Source organism: Mytilus edulis, chromosome 9 (genome assembly GCF_963676685.1).
Source record: "Mytilus edulis chromosome 9, xbMytEdul2.2, whole genome shotgun sequence".
NCBI classification, from domain to species: domain Eukaryota; kingdom Metazoa; phylum Mollusca; class Bivalvia; order Mytilida; family Mytilidae; genus Mytilus; species Mytilus edulis.
This window is the reverse complement of record NC_092352.1, coordinates 27,405,593-27,430,363: the sequence shown is the minus strand read 5'-3', so window position 1 is coordinate 27,430,363 and position 24,771 is coordinate 27,405,593. Positions and strand designations below refer to the sequence as shown.

At 31.3% G+C, this 24,771-nt stretch overlaps 2 protein-coding genes across 5 annotated transcripts in view; one reads left to right on the top strand and one right to left on the bottom strand.

Moving 5' to 3' along the window:
- Positions 1 to 1,458: 1,458 nt before the first annotated feature.
- LOC139487978 (RNA polymerase I-specific transcription initiation factor RRN3-like) lies at positions 1,459 to 24,313 on the bottom strand. Of its 4 annotated transcripts, XM_071273270.1 has the most exons (18): positions 24,205 to 24,270; positions 21,449 to 21,702; positions 20,533 to 20,666; positions 18,412 to 18,540; positions 16,985 to 17,041; positions 16,438 to 16,527; positions 15,676 to 15,811; positions 13,979 to 14,114; positions 12,025 to 12,193; positions 11,424 to 11,501; positions 10,857 to 11,007; positions 9,620 to 9,750; positions 8,762 to 8,892; positions 6,994 to 7,169; positions 6,100 to 6,208; positions 5,304 to 5,447; positions 4,789 to 4,861; positions 1,459 to 3,409 (listed from the first exon to the last, which is right to left on the bottom strand). In XM_071273270.1, the coding sequence occupies exons 4-18, from the start codon at positions 18,475 to 18,477 to the stop codon at positions 3,260 to 3,262; spliced, it is 1,797 nt and encodes a 598-aa protein (XP_071129371.1). In that variant the 5' UTR covers positions 18,478 to 18,540; positions 20,533 to 20,666; positions 21,449 to 21,702; positions 24,205 to 24,270; the 3' UTR covers positions 1,459 to 3,259. The 4 variants fall into 4 exon arrangements, with proteins under 4 accessions (XP_071129371.1, XP_071129370.1, XP_071129372.1 ...); XM_071273269.1 differs by lacking the exon at positions 20,533 to 20,666 and having other exon boundaries at positions 24,205 to 24,271; XM_071273271.1 differs by lacking the exon at positions 20,533 to 20,666 and having other exon boundaries at positions 21,449 to 21,692; positions 24,205 to 24,252.
- LOC139487977 (coilin-like) overlaps positions 24,253 to 24,771 on the top strand; it is a 19,106-nt gene continuing 18,587 nt past the window's right edge. Inside the window, exon 1 of the mRNA XM_071273267.1 lies at positions 24,253 to 24,538. Coding sequence (XP_071129368.1) covers positions 24,282 to 24,538 — 257 coding nt within the window. The 5' untranslated portion in view covers positions 24,253 to 24,281. The remainder of the gene's footprint in view (positions 24,539 to 24,771) is intronic.

The following is a 24,771-nucleotide window of genomic DNA, read 5'->3' as shown; positions in this document are numbered from 1 at the left end:
AGCCAAGGGTTACGATCCACTCCACGAAGAGAACGGGAGTGGATCGTAACCCTTGGCTAGCGAAGATGATTTATCCCTTGAGAAATCTTTATTTTAATACTATGGCTAGCGTCTTATAGAAGATTCAATCTACGAGCAATAAAAACTGCATGAGTGTTTATGAGGCCATTTTACATTTTTTAAGGTGGAAAATTATGATTTGGGGTTAACATCGTTTTTTAATATTAATTCAATGAAAACTGTGCAGTTTCATCATTTATATTATCAAAGTAGCAACATTTTGATCCCAATTTAACTTTCAATAATTACGACCCGGTTTGTATAAGGAAGATGTCAAAATTTCATGATTTTACATACTACAAATGTAGTAGCACTTTGAGGTTAAAACAAAGATTGTATCATAAAATCCTAGAAAATAGAAAATTGGGGAAATTGTGATGTGTATCTCTAATTGAAAGATGACAAACATGATTTTTATCTGACACTATTTCAATACCAGAAATTAAAATCTAAGATTTTTATCCAGACATCTCAGAATACAGGAAACTGAAAAATTTGACATTTTAGATTATAGCTGGTAGATTCTGAATCAAGGTTTGTCATACAGATTGTCCAACATTCAGATGATTTTGATTATACAACTGATACAAGTTATTGATGAGAGAAACTTTCAAAGCTATGAATGATTGACCTACAAAACAACGAATTGAACTAAGTATTTATAAAATTTATTCAGGCTAGATCTTTTCATGTCAAAGTTATACCTTTTTAAACCAGTGACTCATATTATCATGATTATAGTAAGTCATTATTTTGTTTGAATATCATGCCTTAGGCAACTACTTACTGGAGTTTGATGGTAAATTTAACTATTCATTTCCCTGCACTCACTTCATACTAACAACCTTTCACTGAAGCAATAAGCTTATATATAATTAAACTCATCATAGATACCAGGACTAAATTTTGTACATACACCAGACGTGCGTTTCGTCTACAAAAGACTCATCAGTGACGCTCGAATCCAAAAAAGTTAAAAAGGCCAAATAAAGTACGAAGTTGAAGAGCATTGAGGACGAAAATTCCTAAAAGTTTTGCCAAATCCAGCTAAGGTATTTTATGCCTGAGTATATTATACCAGTTGATCAGTTTGTTGGAGAAGAATTCAAAGTGTGATTTGTTAAACTGTTAGAGCCATTGCTAGTTTGATACCTCGAAGCCTACTGAATTATCACTGTAAAACATGACATAATAGCATTCAAATTTAAGTTTTTACTTTTGGACTTATATTACATGTAAATGATGTAGAGTTTGTAACTGTTTGACAGACTTGGTCAGGAATAGTATCACCCCCTTCCTTTTATTTTGATTGGTTAATGAAAAGGTATGCACTTGATGATGAGAAGGGTTGAGAATTATATTGTATTCTTGTTTGCTTCCATTAAAGATACTCAGAAATAACAACAATGGCTTTATTAAATAAACCTTTTCAATAACATCAATATATATTATAAATTTATAAAAACAACTCTTGCTTAAACATTCATAAATGAGGCTATAAAATTGAAGTTGAATCTTGAAAGACAGAAAAAGAAATATTGTGGAGTCTTTAAAATAATATGTTGAGGCTCTTGATAGCCTGCATTGGTCAACTGATGACCATTATAAACAATGGCCTCTCTACAACCCTGAATCATATTTACTCCCCTTATTTTCATGAGTTTAATATTGATTTTTCAGAAATTTCTAAATTGAATCAGAATTAAGAATTACTTCTACCTACAATTGTATGCTTAGAAAACAAAAGTATACAAAATGTTGTTCTGTTAATTTTGAAACTTCTCCATATGGTTAAAAATGCAAAGTAAGAGTAATGTTTTTAGAAAACTTTTGGAGAACCATGACAACTAACCTACCTTCTATAATATCAATGACAAAAATTACTTTAAAAACTACAAAATGTTGGAAAACTAGAAAAAGAATATAATTCAAATATGTCAAAAATAAAAGATGAATATCTCTAATATGTGTGCAATAATTGGTAACATTTCAATAATGATAAAGGATTGCCATTGATGTAACATCTTAATGTTTATATGACAAATCCTGATTTTTCTTTTAATTAAAACTTACAGAGGAACACATCTTTACTTTTAGTACATATCACAGATTGAAAATTGAATAATACTAAAAAATAAATAAGCAAAAATACCAAAATCAGAGGACAATTCTAAATAGAAAGTCCCCAAGCAAATGGTGAAATCAAAAACTGAAGTTTAATATTCAAACGAATGGAAAACTTCAAGTTAGACATTAGACAAACTAGGTACCCTCTATGTGTGTTACAGACAGACAGAATGACAGATGAACCTTTTCAAGCAATAACAAGACTACTCTTGCCCCTCAGCAAGCAAGTAAAACAGATGTTTGATGCAAAGTGACTGAAAAAGGTTACACAGTCTGGGTGATCTAAATTGTAGCTGAATGTTGTTTCAAAAATGTTATTTACTGTGAATTGATAATAAACTTTACTCTCCACCTATTGCAGTACAATTGTAATTAGTGTTACCAAATCAAACCATTCAGTATATAATTCTTTTTATCACTTTTGACTTTAATGTCTTGACTGTGGTTCCTTTACAGCAGTTGGTTAAAGTTTCTGACCAGTTAAGCAGTTTGATTTGATGAAACAAATTGCAATTGGGTCAGAATATTGTATGCAATATTGTTATACTGTAAACAGGTAAACATACTAAAACTCTGGCCAATCTATTGTCTTCAGATGTCAATCTTAATTTACAATGCCTAAGCAAATATCCTTACAAAGTTTGCAAGCAAGCTACTGAAAGTTCAAGCCTCTTATCTCTAAACAGGAAAATTTTAAAAGGAATAAAATCTTATTGTGAAATTGAGGATAAAAAATCGAAAGAAGGCAAAGTCAAAGAATTGTGGCCATAAGAATAACATGTATAATACATATCACACTATATTAACAATAATTAAATCTTATTCAACAAATAAAACAAATACTATCTTAAAAATGTCTATTTCAGTTTGTCTTGGTATTTCAGGAAATTCAGCTTTCAATGAAGTTCTCAATAAATGCGATACGCAATGCTGATGTCTGTTAAGATATTTCTCACAAATTCTAATCACAGACCAATCTATATCTCTATCTGCTAATGCTAATGCTAACATTATAACCAGATATTCAATCTTTATGAGAGAGATGAAACTCACATCCCAATCCCATATCAAGTCATGTCTTGAACATGTCTTGAACATGTTTAAAACCTGGTGAAACTCCATATTCCATAAGATCTGATGGAGTTTTACTCAAACTTCCTATTGTGAACTTTCCATTTGAAGGTGATATAATATCTTCTGTAATGAAATCATCTTCTTCATTCTGCAAAAGACAAATTAGCAAAAATATTTCTAAAAAGATCAGGAGTTACAGTAAGTATTAATTTATTGGCTAAATTATCAAGCAGATTTGTGACCAAATTGATTTTTGTTCAAAATATTTCAGTTTTAGGGACTAAATAATGCCCTTTCTGTACATATTCTAACACAATATATAATGTTGTTCTATACACATTTTCCTGATAAAACTTGGCTTAAATAGTATATATAATGTTGCTCTATATCTATACTATTTAAGCCAAGTTTTGTCAGGATAATTTGTATTTCTGTATTGGCATGGTTTGGCAAATGAGCAGGCTATGATCAAGCCAAGCTTTGTCCCTTGGAATTTTACAAAACAGGCCCAACATGAATACTGTAAATTCAGAAATTATTGGGTGCATTCATTATTGTGATTTTGTCATTTTAGACTTTAATCATCACAGGGTTTGAAATTAGCAGGGGCCCACTCGCCAATGGCCCCTAAAACATGTTATGGGCTATTTAAATTTCTGCTTTTCTTGTATAGGACTATATATGTGGGCTTCAAAATTACAGCTGTGGGCTACCATGCCAAAATTTGAACTTCAATTCCAGAAATGGGATTTAAATTTTTACGATTTTGAGAAAGATCCTTTTTAATTCAAAAAAAATATTTCAAAATGCAAGTTTAAATTATTGCCTTTACATCTCTGTCGCATTTTTCGCAATAATAAAAACCTCACAGTAATTTCTGACTTTACAGTAATGTGTGCATGACACCAATCAAGGACCAGATTTGTGAAGCCCTTCAGAACTCATCCAATACTAAAACCAGTACTATTTTCTTCTCCAGTTTATTTGGAACCAAACATTAACTGTATTCTGAATATTTGTTGTTATTTTTTGTGAATTGGTAAAATATAAAATTGGTTTTATTTATCTTATGCATTAGTCATTTTTTAAATAAATGCAGTTGTTTTAAGCAATCACTTGTATGTCTTTGAGAACAAGTACTGTAACAACAAATATTTTAAAACAAATATTGATGACCTGCCATACTCATCACAGAAAAAGTTACCTAATTCTGAAAATAAATAGTAATACTACCACAGAAAAATAAAGTCAAGACAGAACATTAGAAAGAGATATGTACCTTAAAACCACAAATCTACATCCCCAAAATTGACATGACACTGAGAAAATTACCTAATCCTAAAAACCATATGAAGACAAAATGATGTCCTAATTGCATACCATAATTGAAGGAACAAATGACATAACAGACAACGGAAATGAATAAAATTTGAGAATGGAAATGAGGAATATGTCAAAGAGCCACAACCCCTCCAAAGAGCAGAACAGCCTCTATTATAAAAATTTAGTTAACAACTGTATACATACCTCTTCTTCGTCCTCTCCTTCCTCTATAGAACCTTGAAACTCTCTGTATAATGGTAATATATATTTCCTTGACCTATAAGGATCACAAAATTCATATTATTATTTTAATGTTAAAACAAATTTCAGTTTTTACCATGTTTGATTAAAATGTTCTTCGAAAAACTACTACTACTACAGCTTAGATATTTCAATTTTACTACAAGGGTTTTATCCAAATATGCAGTCAAATGAACATGGAAATTTGATAGTGAGAGCAGTACTAGTCTATGATATCCTTTCCACACATATTTTTATTTGGTCTTGACATAACATTGAGTGGGCATCCCTTTGCTTGGCATCTGACAGAAAAATAAGTGAATTTTGTATTTCATTTTTTTTTTCGAGTAGTTGTTTCCTAATTTCAAACAACTACTTCTCTAAAACCATCAGGAAATTTCATTTAAAAGAAAAAATGGAAATTGATAAAATACACAGTCACATTGTACACAGATCCTTTAGTATAACATAACAGTTACCTGCTTAATATATAAGGATCAAAAGGGAAGAAAGAATCCAGGATTTTCCCTCCAAAATCTGAGTTACCATTTGTACAGGCAACAGGTAGTACTTGTCTGTTATTTCTTTCTATTATAGTATCACAGAAAGCTAGCTGGTGACTCCTGAAATCAGACAATTCCAAATTTAAGGTTTTCTGCTTATTTTAACACACCTTCCAAGAGCATTTGCAGTTTTTTACCTAGACAAGTAAATTTAAGCAATGGATTTACTTCAATTCAGTGGAAGATGAATAGTGAATTGACTATCAACAATCTCTTTTAAAATGAGACAAACTAAAGATTTAATACATTACACCAAGATTAAGATTACCCTTTGCGTTAACTTGAAAGATTCTCTATTTTATGGAAAAGAAGTTATATGGTGTATCATTTGAAGATAAAAAAAAAATTCCTTCATGCACTTGACAAAACCAAGAGCAAAAGGGATAATCCCTTTAAAGGTGTTCTTCAAATTAAAGTCTTCATGACGTGAAACAGTAACACCTCAGCGAGATTGCCTTTAGCACATGTTCCAGTAGAATTCTTTACTAAATGATAATAACACTGCGCCCATGCAAATGCAGGATAATATATTCAAATTACAGATTGTAAGACAAGGAAGTAAAAAAAATCCCGAATAATCTGACTTTAAAATACAGAAACAATATAATCACTTGTTCCACTAAAAGAGTCCTCGAAATATATGTTAAATAATTTGGCAGGAATAATGTATAAAGAGTGTAGATGATACATGTACAGAAAAATTAACGTTCACCTTGCAACTGAAGCAAAGGTCTGTACAACCACAGGTAGGCAAAACTTTAATGGGTTAAGTCGACAGGTAACTATTCTCTGAAAGTTCAATTTTTCTGCCCATTTTAAACCTAGATAAAAAGACAAAACTTGCATTAATATTCCAAATATACATATGTTACAACATGAAAATGTACAAAAAAACATGCAAAACTGTAGATTACATACTCTAAAATCAACACACAAAACTGTAGATTACATACTCTAAAATCAACACACAAAACTGTAGATTACATACTCTAAAATCAGGAATAATTGCCTGCATTTTCTATTGTGATTTTGGAAAATGGGAAAAAATTGTAATAATTTTTGCGATCATAAAAATCTGCAATTAGATATATGTATATATTTTCCTTTGATCTTGCTGACTGATAATTTCTTTTCTGAACGGAGTCGAGTGATATAAAAATTAACCCTAGAAACTAAGGGGGCACGGGTTGTTGCTAATGAAATTGACATTTCGTCATAGGTAAACTAGCGATAAACAGATTATCATTGGTCATCCAAACTCGATTGCTTATCTCACTTTCACTGTACCGGCTCAAGTGAGAAAATCAATCTCCTTGAGATGATCAACAATAATCTATAAGTATCAGATATCAGAATGTGTCTTCTCTAGTTTTTGTGATATTTTCACATTTCTTGATCGTTGAGAAAAATATTTCTCCTCATTAGTGAAATATTTGTTATTGGCAATGAATTGGTTGAAATTAAATTGTGATGTCAAATTTTCTTGATTTCTCCTGAATTTTCATATTGTGATGTCATGAAAAAAGGTGACCATGCCTGATAATGTCATAAAAAGTACACAATTTTCTTCAAAACTTTGAAAAGGAATGATAAAAATTCTTCCTACCTTTGCAAGATTCAAATATATCTTTATTCCTAAACACAAAAACATAAAGTATGGCCTGAACAACAGCATAAAATGGCCCATGATGTGTGACATCTGCAAACAGCGTCACATCTCCTGTTTGGTCTAAATACTTGTGTATCCAATTACACATCATTTCTAAACATGTTTTTACAGTACTGAAAATATAAAGACAAACTAAAATAAATACCTGTACATAATAAAAAGTAAACATGAGGTATCAGCTTTGCTCATTGTTTAATGCCGTACAGTGGCCTATAGCTGTTGATTTCTGGGTCATTTGGTCTCTTGTGGAAAGTTGTCTCAATGGTAATCATACCCCATCTTCTTTTCTATATATAGATTTTGATTTTGATTTTATGAGTTTTATCGCCACTTTTAAGCACCGCTTTTTGGGCTATTTCCTGGCAGCCAGTTTTTATTGGTGGAGGAAGCTGGAGTGCACTGAGAAAACCACCGACCTTTGATAGGAAACTGACAATACTAGTCAATTAAGATTCTAGTTTACCAATACGAGCGGGGTTCAAACTCACAACCTCTAAGTGTTGACTGGCTAGTGAGTACAGTAGTAACTACTTAGACCACTCGGCCACCAAGGTGCCTATTCTATAAATAGAAAACCCTACTTAAATAATGCCAATACGGAATAATCTTTTAAATCAATTGATGCATATGTCAATTCTTTTTACTGAAATCTTTTATAAAGACAAGTTGTTGGTGGTAATAGGAATAGTTTGTTGTTGTTTTTTTTTTAATTTTTCTCATGTTGTTGTCAGTTTGTCTTCCACTTATCAGTTTTAATATCCTGTTGGTTATCATTTTAACTTCAACCTCTTTTTTAAATACCATCTATTTTTAACTCTCTTTTCCCTGACTTTTAACTGCCAATGTTATTGTCATAAACTTAATTGTAAATCAAAAGATACCAGTTTACAAATAAAATAAAGAATATTATATCAACTTTACATAATTACACTGCACTACAACAACCCAAATACTACATGTGTACTTTCAATGAAGGGGGAACAACTCATATCAGATTATAATTGTAGAGTTTTAAAAGTTCATCATAACCTTTTGGCAAGTATGACTGTATTTACACCATACCTTTAATGTATAGACAAATCAGGGACTCTGGTAAAATTTCAAGCCATGGCAGGAATTTAAAAGTAACTAAATTTTTAAATACACTATATATTTCAGAACATAAAAAACTTTAATAGATTTTGAGATATTTTTTTTTCCGTTTCCAGAGTTGCAAAAAATAAACGAAGTTGGGGAAATTGTTTGAGATGTTTCCTTATGTAATACTATTCTAATGAGCTATTTAAATTCACATGTACAATTGATACTCAAACAACAAGAGGAATTTTTAACTGTGTCAATGAGTGAACTGTATCAAATGAAATTCAGGTGTTTGTTTATTTTGGCACACCTGTGGAATTGAAAAAAAAGGAATTTCAAAATTCAGGTAATTCTAAATTTTCTTAATTATAAACATAAATTGCATTTGAAATTAAATTTAAAATAACCAGTCACTGATTTGTCCGTACTTAGAGTAAATTTTGTGGTGTAAATACTGCTGTTTTTTTCACTCTTTTATAACCATAATAATGGAAGACGACTATTAAAATGACAAATTGAAAATTTATAAACATGAATGTATATCTTTAAAACAGAACACAATCAATGTAATACACATGTACATTCTGAGCTTCAATAAAACATAAATTCCCCAGTATACAAATACCTTAGTGGGACAAATATTCCCCTGGAAAGAAGACTTCCCATATAACATACAGATATCTGTCTATATACAGGTTGGGCAATAGGATCCTGTACTTTCTTCCATAAATAATCTAAAAATCCTTCACAAATAGGCTGAAATAAAAATGATAACCTAAATCATAGAGTTCTGTAACATACAAACCAACATAGGTTTTACACCAGCTATTTCTTCAAGAAAATAATTGAAAAGGAACATAAGATAACGGTTTCAATGATATTTTTTGCATATTTGATGAATTCAGATGCAAAATCAAATCTTGCAGGTATGCACATAAATGAATGAATGAATGAAGGTTTGAGATGTCACAAAACATGTTAACCTGGCAAATGTTTGCACCTGCTCCAAGCCAGGAAGCTCTAGCAGTTGTGAGTCTTGTATGTTTTTTTAAAATTTCGGTTCAATTATATGTTTCTTAGTTTGGCGTGGAGTCCATTTTCTATATATTACTACACATTTTTGTTAGGGGTCAGCTGAAGCCTGCCTTCAGGTGTTTGATTTTCTCGCTGTGTTGAACTCATTGGTGGTTATCGTAAAGTGGTTTTAATAAAACTGAATATGTAATAAGAAAGACGTCTAAACTGTATGAACTTGTATTGATGACTAAAGTACAAGATAACGTCATAAGTAAACGACGTTGGATATACAATAATGCCACGTTACGTTAACGTTCTCTTCTGTGCGTGATTTCCAACAGTGGCCTTAGGCTGTTTTCTGCTCTTTGGTTGTGTTGTTGTTTACTAGACACATTCCCTGTTTCTTTTCTAAATTTCATTATACTTTACTTTTAATCAGATGAAAATACAGAAGTCAAATGTTTACCTGTTTTAAACTACAAATATAAAACATAATAAACTGGACATGACATGAGGCATGGGTTGGTAAAATTAATGTCTCAAAAATCAGTAACAATTCTCTGTACAATAACTTGGTAGCTTCCCAGTCTAACTCTCCTACAAAAAATGAAACAAATACGTTACTTTAAAAGTTTTTGTTTACATGTTTAGTATAACAGATTCCGAAGTAACATGAAAATGAGTGACAAAACTGAAAACTCAGAAACAAAAAGGTTGGAAAATAAGTTAAAAAAAAAACATAAAGGTTGTAATAGACAAAATCATGACCTGGATAGAGTGTTATCTCATTGGCACTCATACCATATCTTCTTATATCTACTTACTGATACGCTAACACTTGCTGTAAATGTGTGCAATGATTGAAAAACCTGGTTCAATAAGGCAGAACTTTTCATTATAATAAACAATTAAAGTAACAAATCTTCTGTTTTATGTCAGTGCTTGAAGTATTTATTTATTTCTGAATAGATTGATTGATTGATTGGTGTGTAACCCCACTTTCAACACAAGTGTGCTATTTTGTGGTGGTCAGTTATTAATGATGGAGGAAGCCAGAGAGAACCATGACCCTCGGTAGGAATACTGACAATCCCAGTCAATTAAGAATAGAGTCCAGTGCACTTGGCCAGTGTGAGTTTTGAACACAAAACCTTAGTGTTGACAGGCTAGTGATACAGTAGTTCAACAACTTAAACCACTGGACCACAGAGGTCCCTCTTGCTTCATATAATATTTATTTAAATTAGCTTTATAAATATTAAAGAAGAGTCCAATCATCAGTCTTCATTGTATTCAAATTTTAGCCAACAGCAAAGATTCCAAACTAACAAGTAAGTAGTATAGAGATATGTTTTTCCATTTCTAATAAGTAAATATTATATCTTGGAGTAATTTTTCGAAAAGAATATAGAAAACAAGATTTACTCAATATTATTTTTGTAAGAGAGTACATTTAACTTTTAACACTTCCTGTGTAAATATCTTTATTGGCAAAGAATGTGTTTTGTTTCATTTGTTAGCATGTGTGAGTCAATTGTAGTTTTTTTTCTAAATGGAAGTTGGACAAAAAATGCACAAAAATAACATAAATATGAGTGAACTTCTGTTACTAAATTCAATATTATTGATTATTTTTTTGGTTGTTACAGCCAATGTGACATTTTGTGTGTAAAGCAAAACATAATACATAAACACATGTATACCTTCAGAGTAACATAAATTGTGTATATATCTGAATGTGATCTCCATTAGAACGTCTAGTTTATGTCCTTCTTTATGGGACATTGGTACTGTTTCTACTATTGACAGCATGTCTACTGATGATACTATTTCTTTCTGTACTGAGACATCATCCTATATAAAAAAACATAATTTTTATTGAAACACATTGAGCAAAAAGGGAACCTCAAGGCAGATAAGTATTGTACTCACGTATGTTACTCTCTTTAAATAAGTATTTATATTATTATTATATTATAGTGTACTCATAATTTTGAGGTATGAAAAATGGATAGTATCTCCTAATTAATATAAATTATGGGTTTTTACTACTTTGACATCATGCATCAATAGGTTTCAACAAAGTTACATTAAACAAAAAAGGATAGCATAGCAAAAGATAAAATTATTTTCAGTTTTAACTTTATTCACATTTTAAGTTTTATGTACCCAAGATTTCAAATACATTTTTCAAAAAAAAATTCAACAAGTGAAAAACACTGATAAACAGTCATGCCCTACATGCATTCTGACATAAATTAATTTTTTACCATTTCAAATATGATGTCTTCCATGTCTTCGTCCTCCTCTCTCTGTAATTCTTCTATTTCTTCTCTTGGGGATCTCACCTGTACACAAGTTTTATATTCAACATATAACAAATTATTACCACTACCTGTTAATTGTTTCTTTTTAAAGCAGGTAACAACTTCAAAAGCAGATGTTTGTATAATTTTCTTTGCATTTAATAACCTACTTTTAGATTTCTTACTGTTGAAAAGTTTCATTAGTTTTATATTGTTTTGGTGGGGTTTTTTTCAAAATAAATCATGTTTTTTTTTTTTGCAATAGTGAAATATTATGTCAATCCCCATGAACATAATGAAGTGTAAAGTCTAGCCTATAATAATAATTGCATGGGAAAAACTCAGTTCGACTCAGTCAACCTTTGATTATCTTGAAATCGGATGATCTATAGTAAGAGTACCTTCCTGTTTTGTACTATGTCTTCTAGCAAATGTGTTATATGTCCTCTCACTTATATTTTTCTGCAAATAACTGATAAAAGTCTTTTTCGAAAGGATAGGTGTCACAAAAAAATAATGCATTTCAGACAATGGTCATTTGAAATAAACTGATGGCAGAACTTACATCAAACTTGAGTAATCTTTCAATAACAATTTCCATAATTTTTTGCCTCATTTTTGGTAAATAATGTGTAATCTGTAAAAGATTTTTGACATAACATTCCTGTATATATACATCTTTATTGAAGAACGGAAACAGTTCACCCAGTAATGGTATTAATACTTTAGGAGTCCTGAAAAATAAAAGAAACATTTACACAATGTTACAAGAGGTGTGACAAGAGAATTCTGCAGAAAATTCACAAAAGAAAATGAAATGATTTCTAGAATGTATAGGCTGAGTCACAAACTTTTACTTCTATTGTTGTTTGCAAGTTTGATTTAACCACAGGTTGCAAGTAGAAAAAATATCTTACTAAGTATTAATTCTTATAATGACCCATTAAAACAATTAGTGTGTAATCCTTCTAAATATCCAGGGCTTTCCATTGAAGCCGGTAGCCGGCGGAAATCCGCCGCTTACGGTGGCTTCAAGTGCCGGCTACTTCACTGGCAAAAATATAAATTCAAAAAGAAAAAAATATCTTTTTCAAATGTTTACAGGCAGCCGAGAGACGTATTGTCGCAAAGTCGCGGTCACGATAAACAAGGATGAAAAGTCAGTGTTTACCTTGGGCTAAATATAGTTCACATGAATTCAGGTCACTGATTGGTTGTCTATTTAAAGTAAGAATGCATCGTTTCTTTTCAAAGATAACAAGAGAGACGTTCCGGTGGTCATTGAAGGATAACAATAGAGACGTTCCGATAGTCATTAACTCGTTGGGTTTTTTTTTTGGCTTTTTAAATGTGAAGACAATCAGATAGAATGACAATCTTATGTTATGGAATATTATTAGTCAAATTAAAGAAAGTGCAGTAGATCATATTGTTCAGAATCTGGAAAACAGTATCTTTTGAAGTTCATTTTTCAAAGCCCACGTGGTGTTCAGAGAATCAAGGTCAAAAACGAAAGTAGAATATCGTCGACCCGACCTCAAATGAATAACATTTCCTAATGATTTATGTATCCTACTTATTGAACAGTTTACAAAAAAAAGGAAAATTAGAGGATATATCAATTTTCTGTCAATGTTTGAGAAATAATTATGATTTAAATACGCGTAACTGTCTTTAGAGAGAAAAGGGGGGTCATTTGTTTACAAATGCACGTAGTTATGCAAAATAAATCGATCAAGATTTCTAACAAACCGGATGATTATTTAAATAAAACTCCTTTAAAAGTAAATGAATTTTAAGCATAAGGTAATGAAAATAAAAAACTAACATAAAAAAAAATGAAATTTCTTTAATTTTTTTTTTTTTCTTTCTTTAATTTCATACATAAATAATGGTCATTTGAAAGATGAAATTAGGTGCCAGGAGATTGCGAGAATGCAGGATTTTGCTCTATCTATGCCAGAGCTTCTGGGGGCCTTGAGCGGCCCCCAGACCCCCTGCCGTAAGGCACCAAGCTTACAGCTTGGTGGGCGTCCGGCTTCGCCGAACGCATGTTACAGCCGCCTATAATTTTAATTGAGCCTTCTACTTCAATTTCAATGGAAAGCCCTGAATATCTAGCCAAAAAGAGGGGCAAATATTTCTGAAAGTCAGATTGAAACAGAAGTTGTGATACAAATTACATATCAATTTTACATTTCTAATGTTTTCAAAATGGTGTACATGCTATTTAGTGCCTTATCTATCTAGTTTTGTTATCTAGAAAGACATCCTTTATAATACATTGCTAGGACCTTATTTTTGGCCTTGTCATTGTGCTATATGAATGCATTTTATAATAGAATGTATTATAAATGTAGTGTATGGTTTAGGTAAACAGCACTTTTTTCAATGCCATGACACAGTTTGAAAATACTCAAGAACACACTGCCCTGTAAATCATTACCAATCAAGTAAATTACACAGAATTTGAGTAGTTGCAGAAAAAAGTGAGCATATTCAAAAGTACCAATACTCACATAGGTACTATTTGTGTAATGGCTTTGAGAACCAGGTGAACATTTACAAACATTAAATCATGTTTCTGTCTCAGAGAATCATCAACAGTTATCTCAACATTTTTATCACCACCATCTCCTGTCTTAGTAACTATGGCTGAAAAAATTAGTACATTACAGCTTTTACATTAATGCTAGCAAGACAATTCTTTGTTTGGCTGGCTTGCTTTGTTTTGTATCAATGTTTGCTCAAGCATGGTAATTAAGATAGGCGGGGCTTAATCAGCTTGTATACATCATACGTAAATTGTATTGGACGTTATGTTTGAGGTTAAGGACACTTAATTTTAAAACATCACATGACAAATATTCTCACATGTTTCCTCACCTGTAAAAATACAATAATTGGTCAATGAAAGAAAAATATAAACTTTTTTCTTGAAACTGGCCTTCCACAGTTTTGCGCCGAGTACAATTTTTTTTAAATATTTTTGTGACATTGACCTAATATTGTTTTTTTTTTATAACATATCAATCTATTAGTTCAGTTTAAAACCGTGTCTGCCCTTCCATTATGTGACTCAAGAAAAAATATGTTAGGGTGTGTTTGAGATGAATATTTTGTCTTGAAAACGTACAAAGCAAGAGTATTTGATACATCATCTCGCTTCAAATTCTATCAGTTTTATATAGCAAAGCTACAGGTTGACTTTATAACATAAAAAAAAATCACAGTACTAAAAGATGAAATACCTATTCAATGAATCACAAAATCAGAGTAGGTGTGTTCGAATAGCTGTTTTACTAAAAGTACTTGACGACACTCTTTAAGTTGGATGATGAAAAAGCATATCTTAAAAAAAAAAAAAAAAATTGGCTTCCATTTCTACGATTGTGAAAATGAACTGGCTTAATGGGGAGATAATTTTTGACGAAGTAGAATCCTGCCTGTATTGTATATTTACAGGTAAGGCAACATGTGAGAATATTTGTCATGTGATGTTTGAAAATTTAGTGTCCTTAACCTCAAACATAGCGTCCAATAAAATTTAAGTATGATGTATACAAGCTGAAACCCCGCCTATCTTAATTGCCATGCTTGAGCAAACATTGATGCAAACAAAGCAAGCAAGCCAAACAAAGATTTGTCTTGCTAGCATTAATGTAAAAGCTGTAAATAAAATAATAACAACAAAATTTACGAACACAAAAAAATAAACCATCTAGAACTGTAAATAAAATCTCAAAATTCTATCCCCTGCTGCTAAAGGATTAATTTTAAATCAAGGTTTTAAAAGTTATCTCCCCTTAAATCAGTTGTACAGGTACCAGAATTATATTCCTTAATGTCTTAAGTGTACATCCTCATGAAGTGTTCATCAACCATGACAGCTGTGTTAAGTTTTAACAATAATATGTATATATACATTTGTAGGTACGAAGATTTAATCAAACATTAATTCTTTTCATTTAATCACTGTTGACAAGCAGACAATGGTAACTGAAAGATCTTACGGTGACTCCCCTACGCCATATAGGGATGGTGGTAACTTCAGTTACCATCATCCGCTTGTCAGCAGTGTTTAATGGTAAAGTTCTGCAAGTGCCTATTTTTTATTAAAGCCTTAAGCTTTCCATAGCTGATTGTTAATCTTGGACTACAATGGTTCAGTAAAGGTACATCAGTAATTAAATCATGACCGTGTACATATACTTACTAAGATGTGACATAAAATGTTTGACAAGCATTCTAACTCCAGCTCTAAGGTAGTATGTGTGAGCTGATACTAAATTCAGTAAAAAAGCTTGGTATTCTTTTATGAGGCATGATTCTCTAGTTGCCCAATTCAGTTTCTGAAATAAAAATAATTCTGATTTATGTATATCGTGTGATGTATTTTATTTATTCAACATTCTGCAACAAAATCATAATTCATTTCAAAATATAAAATTAGGAGGTATGGTATAATTGTCAATGAGACAACTTTTCACCGAAGACAAAATGATGAGGAGGTTAACAACTAAAGATTGAACCATTTCTAGTCTAAAATGTGTATAACACTAGAAAAAAATCCTTTATTTGAGGGATAGTTACTCATTTTGGGAACTATTCCCCTGTTTGGCTGGTTGTCCCAAACTTTTTAAATGGTCAAGTGTTTCAAGACCAGTGCTTAAGTTCTTAACAGGATAAGTTATCCAATAACAGTGAAATGTATATATTCCTCAGCTAATATATCTTATATAAACTATTATTATTGATTGTAATTTTTTTCTCCATTTATAATGTAGCAAATATATAGCATTTTTCTTTCATATATCTCTAAAACAATTAAAGTTTTACAGTCTATCACATGTATGTATGATTGAATGGCTCTTCAAATAAAGTGTTTTTATTATTATAAACACTTTGCTCCTCATGATATAAATGAGTATTCTCTGGAAAAGAAATCATATATATTATGACATATGCATGACCTTACCAACATAATTCCTACTAAGACTTCATAATCTCTGTCAAGATGAGTCACACATTTTCTAATGCTCCTAATGTAAGTCTGAAGCTCTGATGTCTGAAAAAAAATGTTATAAAAAGGTGATTGAATAACAAAATATAACTCAATATAATACTTGAAGTACACAACAACAGTGAACAACTAGACATTATAATAATAATAAATTTGTTTATTAAAGTGTCACATATTGATTGCCATAAAACATATACAACAATTATAATATTTACACATAAAACAATCAATATCCAGCCTGACTTATAAGACACTAACAGTATAAAACTTTATACAATAATGATGATCAAAGTTAAAACATCTAAACATTACTCATATAATGATAATACAACATTTCACAAATTGTCCATCCATCTATATAAATATAGATTTTCTTGCTGTGTTAAAGACCCATTAAGGCCTTGGGTTGTTTTCTGCTCTTTGGTCTGGTTGTTGTCGCTTTGACACAATCCTTGTTTTCCATTCTCAATTTCATTGTACTTCGTATTAGTTGTAAGCTTACCTCTATTTCAGGATCACTCAGCCTGCTTGACAGCCAATCATAATCTTTATAATAACCCTACACAATAAACAGAAATTTAGAGAGTCTTATAACAACAACACTTTAGGGACTGCTGCAGAAAATTTATTGATCGATATGTTACGGTGCCTAGGGCACCGTCATCAGGATAAAAACAATACATAAAATCATGTTGAAGTACAAAATCGGGTTGTTAAAATTTAAACATCACAATGTTACAATGGTAAGTAACGTTATTAATAGCAACGTACTGAAAGTGAAAGTGAAAGTTCATTGTAAGTATGTAAATAAACTATAAAAAGAAATTAATATAAAATGTTTTTGTTCTGAAAATGTTTGTTAAAATTATTCTGCCAACATGTGTTTGTCCTCTTGCACCGTGGAAAGAATAATACAATAAGTTGTCAGGCTGTGTATATACTGTATAGGTTGTGTGGTCTGAATGTTGTGTTAACTTTCTTCCCCAAAATAGACGACATTTTATCAGCAATTTCGTACCATTTCGACTGGCTTCCCTTGGCCAGAGGTACTGCTTCCAATCGTGTCAGGAATGCTGTAAAATGTTTCGGTCGCCGAAAGTAAAGGACAAACAGAAATGTATACAAATTAATATTTTTTTATTTAAAAATTAAATCATCTATACAGACATGACAGAAGGATAACACAAAATCATTAAATGTATACATGTACTTGTATTCACATATAATAAATTACATAATTGGTTTCAAATAAAATAAAAAATAAACTTTCACCACTTATTTTTACACCAGTGGGAAAAAAGGATGAAAATGGCTTTGACATGTCTTAAAATGTCATATTAACAGTACATTGTTGAACTTTACTTGTAATGTGCTTACCATTGACATAATTGACATGGAATACATGCTTTGATCATACATCACATCATTTGAACTTTGGTGGATAGTTGTCTCATTGGCCATTTATATTTCATGTTTTTATATTTACTGTTTTTCTTTAAAATCATTTAAGAAATCTGTGTGCATAACATAACATGTCAGACAGAACAAATTGTTACTATGGGTCAAATACTCAAATACTCAAAGATAACAATGATAAAAATAAGCAAAAAGCTGATTTTGAATATTCCACAGTGTTACTTTCATAGTGATTTTGTTATATATGTGAGATGCATTATCATTGATCTTAATTTATTTTTCTTTTTAATAACTCTTTACACAGAATACACAAATTGTGAAAACTGTTTAAAAGTGGGAAAATGTTAAGCTTTCTATAGTTATACCATGTATGCATACCATCAAGAAAGCTGTAGCTTTTATTGAGTTCATTAAAGACCATTCCTTAGATATCTTTTATTTATTGTCATGTGATTGTTGTTCATTATACAAATAAAATTCACCTCTCTGTTAATCATGTTAATTTGAACTTACCTGTTTCTGTTTCTCAAGGATAGATTCAAAGTCAAGTTTTGAAGATGTACTTGTTGCCATAGCCATATTTTACAATTACCGCTGAATTATTTCACATATATAATTTATATAACAGTTGTGTGAACAAACCTACAAAGAAAGGAATAGTCATATAGTAAGTGACTGAGTACTTGGTTAAATGATAATTATAGAAAAAAATATGTGGTATGATTGTCAATGAGTCAACTCTCCACAAGAGACAAAAGGACACAGCTTTAGGTTACCACAGTGAACTTTGATAAGTAAACCGTTGGCAATTTAGGATTGGAAAAAAGCAACAAAACTTGACTACTTTTCTAGACTTTGGATAATTTATTTGAACACATAGACATATGTCTGTTGTTGATGAAGACACCTAGACATATGTCTGTTGTTGATGACCATGTGATATAGATATTTTTCATGTTTTTGTGTTGCTGTCTCATTCACATTATAAACATGATATACCCACACGTCTTTAACTCAAAGGTTAAAGATAAGCTGTAACCCTCTCAAATTAGGGGAGGGTTGAGCGCTCACAAACATGTTTAACCCCACCACATTCTTTGTGCCTGTCCAAAGTCATTTGAACTTTGGTAGATTGTTGTCTCATTGGAAATAATACCACATCTCCAAATAATGTCTGTAGCTTTACTGTAAATTTGCCGGTCTAAGTACATGTTTTAAGTTTATTGGTCTAAATCTTTCAGGGCTAGCTAAAAAAAAAACCTACTGGCCCTTCAAATTTTTAATAATGTACTTGAAACAGAAGAATACCCAGCCGGTATATCAAGTTTATTGTATTTTCTCAATTACAAACATTAAAATTACGCGAACTTATATGTACATATCGGCATATATGTCTGTTGTCAATGGTTGTTATAATAATAAACAGTTCATGGGTTTTTTTTATATTTATTTTTACACAAACTCAAACATTGTCAAACAGTCAGTGAAATTATGATATTATACATTGTTATACAAGTATTTTTTTTAATAAAATTGTAAAAGGTGAAGTAATATGGAGGTCAACAATAACTCAGTAACACTAACAGACTAACTTGTTCTTGTATCATGTTTATCAGGTCAGGAAGAACCACCAATTGGTGGATTATACCTCAATCATTTGTCAATTGACGTATAATCCACCAATTGACATACAATGGTATAGACCAATTGATGTATAATTCTTTGTTTTTCAAATCAAATTATTCAAACAAAATGGAAAAAAGGAAAATATATTATTCATACAGCAAAAAAAGAGCAAGAAGTTTTAATGGTAAATGTGCTTTTTTAAAGTTAAACTGAATCAAATATTCCGTGATCCAAGTTGTTAATCAAATGAGTTTGTCGCTAATTAATGTCAGCATGCTTAATAACAGTATTAGATATCCTCAAGTGTTGTTACGTTTCAGAAGTTTTCTAATTTTACTAATGATGCACACTGGGATAGATTAAGATCAGAACTTCAATCAAAGATGCATTGGTCAAGGAGAAGAGTCATGATAGTTTTATAAAACTTTAATTACAATACAGGTCAAAAAGAGCATCAGGTTATAGTTGATTTTTGAACTGATTTCTAGAAATATTTTACACCAGTCCCACGTTGATCTGGCCCCAAGATGATCCGGCCCCAAGTTGATCCGGCCTTATTATAAAATAATAATTATTATTTATATTTACTTCAGAGGATTTTATGACATATTAGAATCAGTATAAATGGAATTTGTTATAAATATATATTATATTGAAGCAGGATTGACTTTAAATATGGGGCCTGATTGACTCAGGACAAATTGACTTGGGGCCTGATCATTGCCCCCTGATCATTGCTGATTGACATGAAAGCTTTTAGGGGCCAGCTGAAGGACGCCTCCGGGTATGGGAATTTCTCGCTACATTGAAGACCTGTTGGTGACCCTCTGCTGTTGTTTTTTATTTGGTCGGGTTGTTGTCTCTTTGACACATTCCCCATTTCCATTCTCAATTTTATTTAAACTTTAAATTATGCAGAAAATCATCTCAACTCTCTCTAAGTCCAGACAAAAAAATACAGTTTCAGCTGATTGACTTCAATATGTAGGCATCACAGCAAAAAATCACCTTATTGCTATTAGTCACCATTTCTGATCATTACTGGATATCACAGCACTTCCCGTAAAAAATTTCGACATCAAGACACTGTCATGACTGTTGCAGCAGTTAGTAATCATCAAAATTCTTATGGATTAGGCCAACTAAAATTAATTAGTAGATTTTCATTCAAAGTTTTGAAAAAAATGGGGCAGGTGGGCATGTGGGAGGATTAATTTTTTTAATTTTATTCAATATGAAACCATCTTGTGACGTGAACTTCATATATACGCAAGTGTTATAATTGGCTTATACCATGTACATGTGTATACATGTATAAAGAATAATTTTTCAAATTCTTAAATAAATATCACTGATTGGCAACCTCTGTTCTACATGTAATTGCTACTTTAGAAACCTATTTTCAATAAACAGTAATATCATGGAGAAATTCTCTCTTCAGTTGGACTACCAACTCCAAATTTACTTTGCTGTCTAAACAATAGTTTGTAGTCCCCATAAAATGATGCAAATGCATTGGTATGCAACACAAGTATTATGAATGAAATAAAAACTCAATAATAGGGTTGGTGCTTTTAAGATTCTTATGCAAAACATGAAGTTGTTTAATGATTCTTTTAAGGGTATTGCGACAGAGGATGTTTTGTGTTTTTCAACAGAAACAATAGCCATGGGTAAATCTAAGGGCTTTCTATAACACAATGTGTATGTTTGCCGACTTTTTGAACTCAAATTACGGTCATAGATCTAACAGGTTTGTGCTTGTGTCAATTTCTTTAATCCAGTTATGTGTTAATACCTATGTGTTTCACGATTCTTTCGCTTTGGAAATCATTTACAGCCCAAATTTGCTGACACAAGTCAATGAATTATAAAAAAAAAAACACAGTTTTCTAATGACAGAAATTTCCTATTTGTACCATACCTCGATTTGCGTTCTTCGACACAGCATATAACTCGCAACCTGAATATTTCATGCCCTTCTTGTAAATTATCTCTATTCTCGGTATATGATATAATTTGTAGGGATGGCAACGAGTACTCGAGTACTCGCTCGGAAGGCTGAGTACTCGTGTACTGTTTTAGTACTCGGATACTCGTTTGCTGTTATACATCTTGAGATATTTCTCTTCACATTTCCACTCACTTTAGTTCCGTTGAAGTATCCCCTTCGAAATACTAAATAAAATCAATTAACAACATAAATATGTTTATCCTTAGGTTACTATTTGTTATAGTAGTACCAGCAACATCCTTTCCTTCCGGGGGAATGTTTTCATGTGCACTACTTGAAACAAAAAATAGAAAGTCAAACAGTCTTTCGTCTGAAACTGTTGACCAGATCATATTTCTTAACAAGAACAAAGTGACCTGCGGTGAACCCTACGCAACTGAATAGAGACATTTTTAACGGTGTTTATACATGATTAAAAACAAAAAAAATGAAAATAAGACCAACGATCTAGAGCAAAAAAAAAAAACACAGAAAAAGTAAGACTGAGCGACACGAAAAAGCAAAAGTAATTTAAAGTCCAATATTGTTGTTGAAAAATTAATGGACATATCGTATTAAAAAAAAACTCCGCAGGAACAGATGATACAAATGTAGTCTTCTTTGTAGGACTTTATATGTAAATATTTTTTATTTTATTGGAATTTGGTTCATCAGAGACATGTCTCTGGATTCATAAACACTTACACAAACAACAATTATGATAGGTTATTTGTAGAAACGGCGGTCGGTAATTCATTGTTTAATAAACACAAAAAAAAGGAGAAGCAAGCTATGTTTGTAGTACATTTGTCTTATGTTTATAAAAGGTAATAACAAAATACTGCATTCCACCTCAAATCTAAACTTTTCAATAGGCGTTTAAGATTCATCCGAGTAATTGCGAGTACTCAAGTATCATGACCGAGTATCCGAGTATTAAATTTCAAATCTTTTGACATCCCTAATAATTTGTCATTATTGAGCAGTTGTTGAGCAGCAGAATATGTACATGTCAACTTAATCGTTTTAAAGTACTCGAAACAAGAAATATGAAAACGGATATTTGAAACAGGAAGTTTTGAATGAAACGAAGTTATTGACAGTTACCGGTAACGGAAATGAAAAAAAAACGGAAATCGTAAATTTTTCAAAATAAAAAATTGGGGAAGGACGATTTCAGAGGGGCAAGCGGGGATTAAAATCGATCAATTAATTTTAATCAGCCTAACTGGATACCATAAGAAGAAGAGATAATGTCTGACGCGTTACAAAGGAAAAGTGATTGCTTGTTTGACCATGTGTTGACTTGACTGCGAAAGTGTCATAATTTCTTATTTCAATAGGCTATTTGCCAATTTCCGTAATTGACCCTGTAATTAGAGATCCCTAATGAGGGACATTAATTTTTATTTACAATGGAGAGCTAGCAGAAAGAGCAAATCTATCTGTGCGTAATGTGAGTAATTTATAAGGTTTTTAAATCTTTTAATAACATTAATTTGTTGTTTAACTAAATACCATTGACTTCAGAAATTATTTTTCGTGAAAAATTAGTTAAACCGCCGATACATCACTTTCAATTTATCATGCTTTGCATTGGTTAAAGTCAATTTTGTCTGGTATCGAATAAGTCAATTTATTAACAATCAATTTGCCAAATACACAAAGTATTAATCAACTATTAGCGGCGTATATAAAGGAAACAAACCGTTTTAGTGGATAATTTAATACAAATTTCTTTTAATTTTTAATATTTTTTAATTTTTCATGCCATTTTGATAATCTAATTAACCATTTTTTTTCAATAACAGTAGAAAATTCAATAAAAAAAAAAATTCGGGAAAATTTCCCGAATTTTTCATTGTATACTAATGAACTCAAAATCGTTCAATTTTTTTTTTGTCGTGTTTTGAAATCCCGGACCTGCGCAGAAATGTACAATGTACTTCCTTTTTCCGGTCTCGTTTGTATGAAACTTTGAGTAAAATATATATTTATCAGTCTAGTATAAAATAGGAAGGAACGCGCAATACCAATTTCATTTTTAATAATTCCTTGATATGAAAAAACGTTACCTGATGATAGCGTTTCTTTGTTTACATTGCATATGACGTCATAATTTAAATAACGTCACAACTAAAATCCCTAACAACAGAACCAAAATCGGAAACGTTCCGGTATTTCCGTTTCTTTTTTTTAACAAATATTTAAGTTACAAAAAAATAATTCATACAGACTTCGTCCCCATTTACAGGTAATGCCTGCCTCATATTATTTTTAAAGCGCCACCTACAATATCTAAGTACAAAGGAGAAACTACATTAGTGATAATTATTTTACAAGAGAGGATAATTCACAAGAGAGATTACTCTGTGATCACGACAAAGATTGAAGATTGAAGAATAAGTCTACGATTCTTTCTTTTTCGTCTTTCCTTGTACATTATCTTGGTAGAATATGTTGTCTATAATCCTAAAAGGGATTTAGCAAGTCCATCATTACTGACAATAATTTAAATAATCAGTACGTATGTATGTCAACAAATTTAAATTATGCCAAATTATGTTTTTTTTCTGTTATAATAATTCATAATTTTTGTGATTTAGAATGTATTTCGTTAAGAAAGCATAACACTATATCTTCTGAAACGACGAGTGTTTGAATTTACGTGACTTATTTGAAATTACCTGTCACACTTTTTAAAATCGTGCTGTTGATGTAATGATCTTCTGCATTGGAGGCGAGTTATACCCTAGAAATCAAGATGGCTGCGCCCATGGCCACACACGTTCGAATTAAAGTGTATTTTGAAAACAACGAGTTTGATGCTTCATGGTTATTAATCGATACAGGTGATCTCCGGACAATGAAAGATGTACAGCGACATATATCCTTGAAATTTCTTGGAAAAGCTGTCCCTCTGTATTTATCTTTACAAGGATGTTTACTTCCAGATTGGGAGAAGTCAGTTATTTTAAGAGACAATGATTGTGTTAATGCAAAGTGTATCCATCAAGATAGGTAAATTTTAGGTAGAAAAGGAAGTGACTATTATTTTAATTGATAGCAGGCAATTCTGAGAGAAGATTGCAATCATTAATTTATAATACTTTGTCATGAAATATTTGCCACTGGACGTTAAGCAAGCAACAATTAATCTAATGTATCCGGAGATCCTGATTCTACATACAAAATCATCTATTCTCCACCGGGACTCAAACACGAGACCTCCTTCTTCCCAGGCAGCATGTTAT

Coding starts and splice junctions, on each gene's coding strand:
- LOC139487978 (XM_071273268.1), bottom strand. CDS start 18,477: ATGGCTATGGCAACAAGTACATCTTCAAAACTTGACTTTGAATCTATC. Junction 11,008..11,423: donor AAGACATCATATTTGAAATG/GTAAAAAATTAA, acceptor TTTTTTATATAG/GATGATGTCTCAGTACAGAA. Junction 5,448..6,099: donor ACCTTTGCTTCAGTTGCAAG/GTGAACGTTAAT, acceptor GTCTGATTTCAG/GAGTCACCAGCTAGCTTTCT.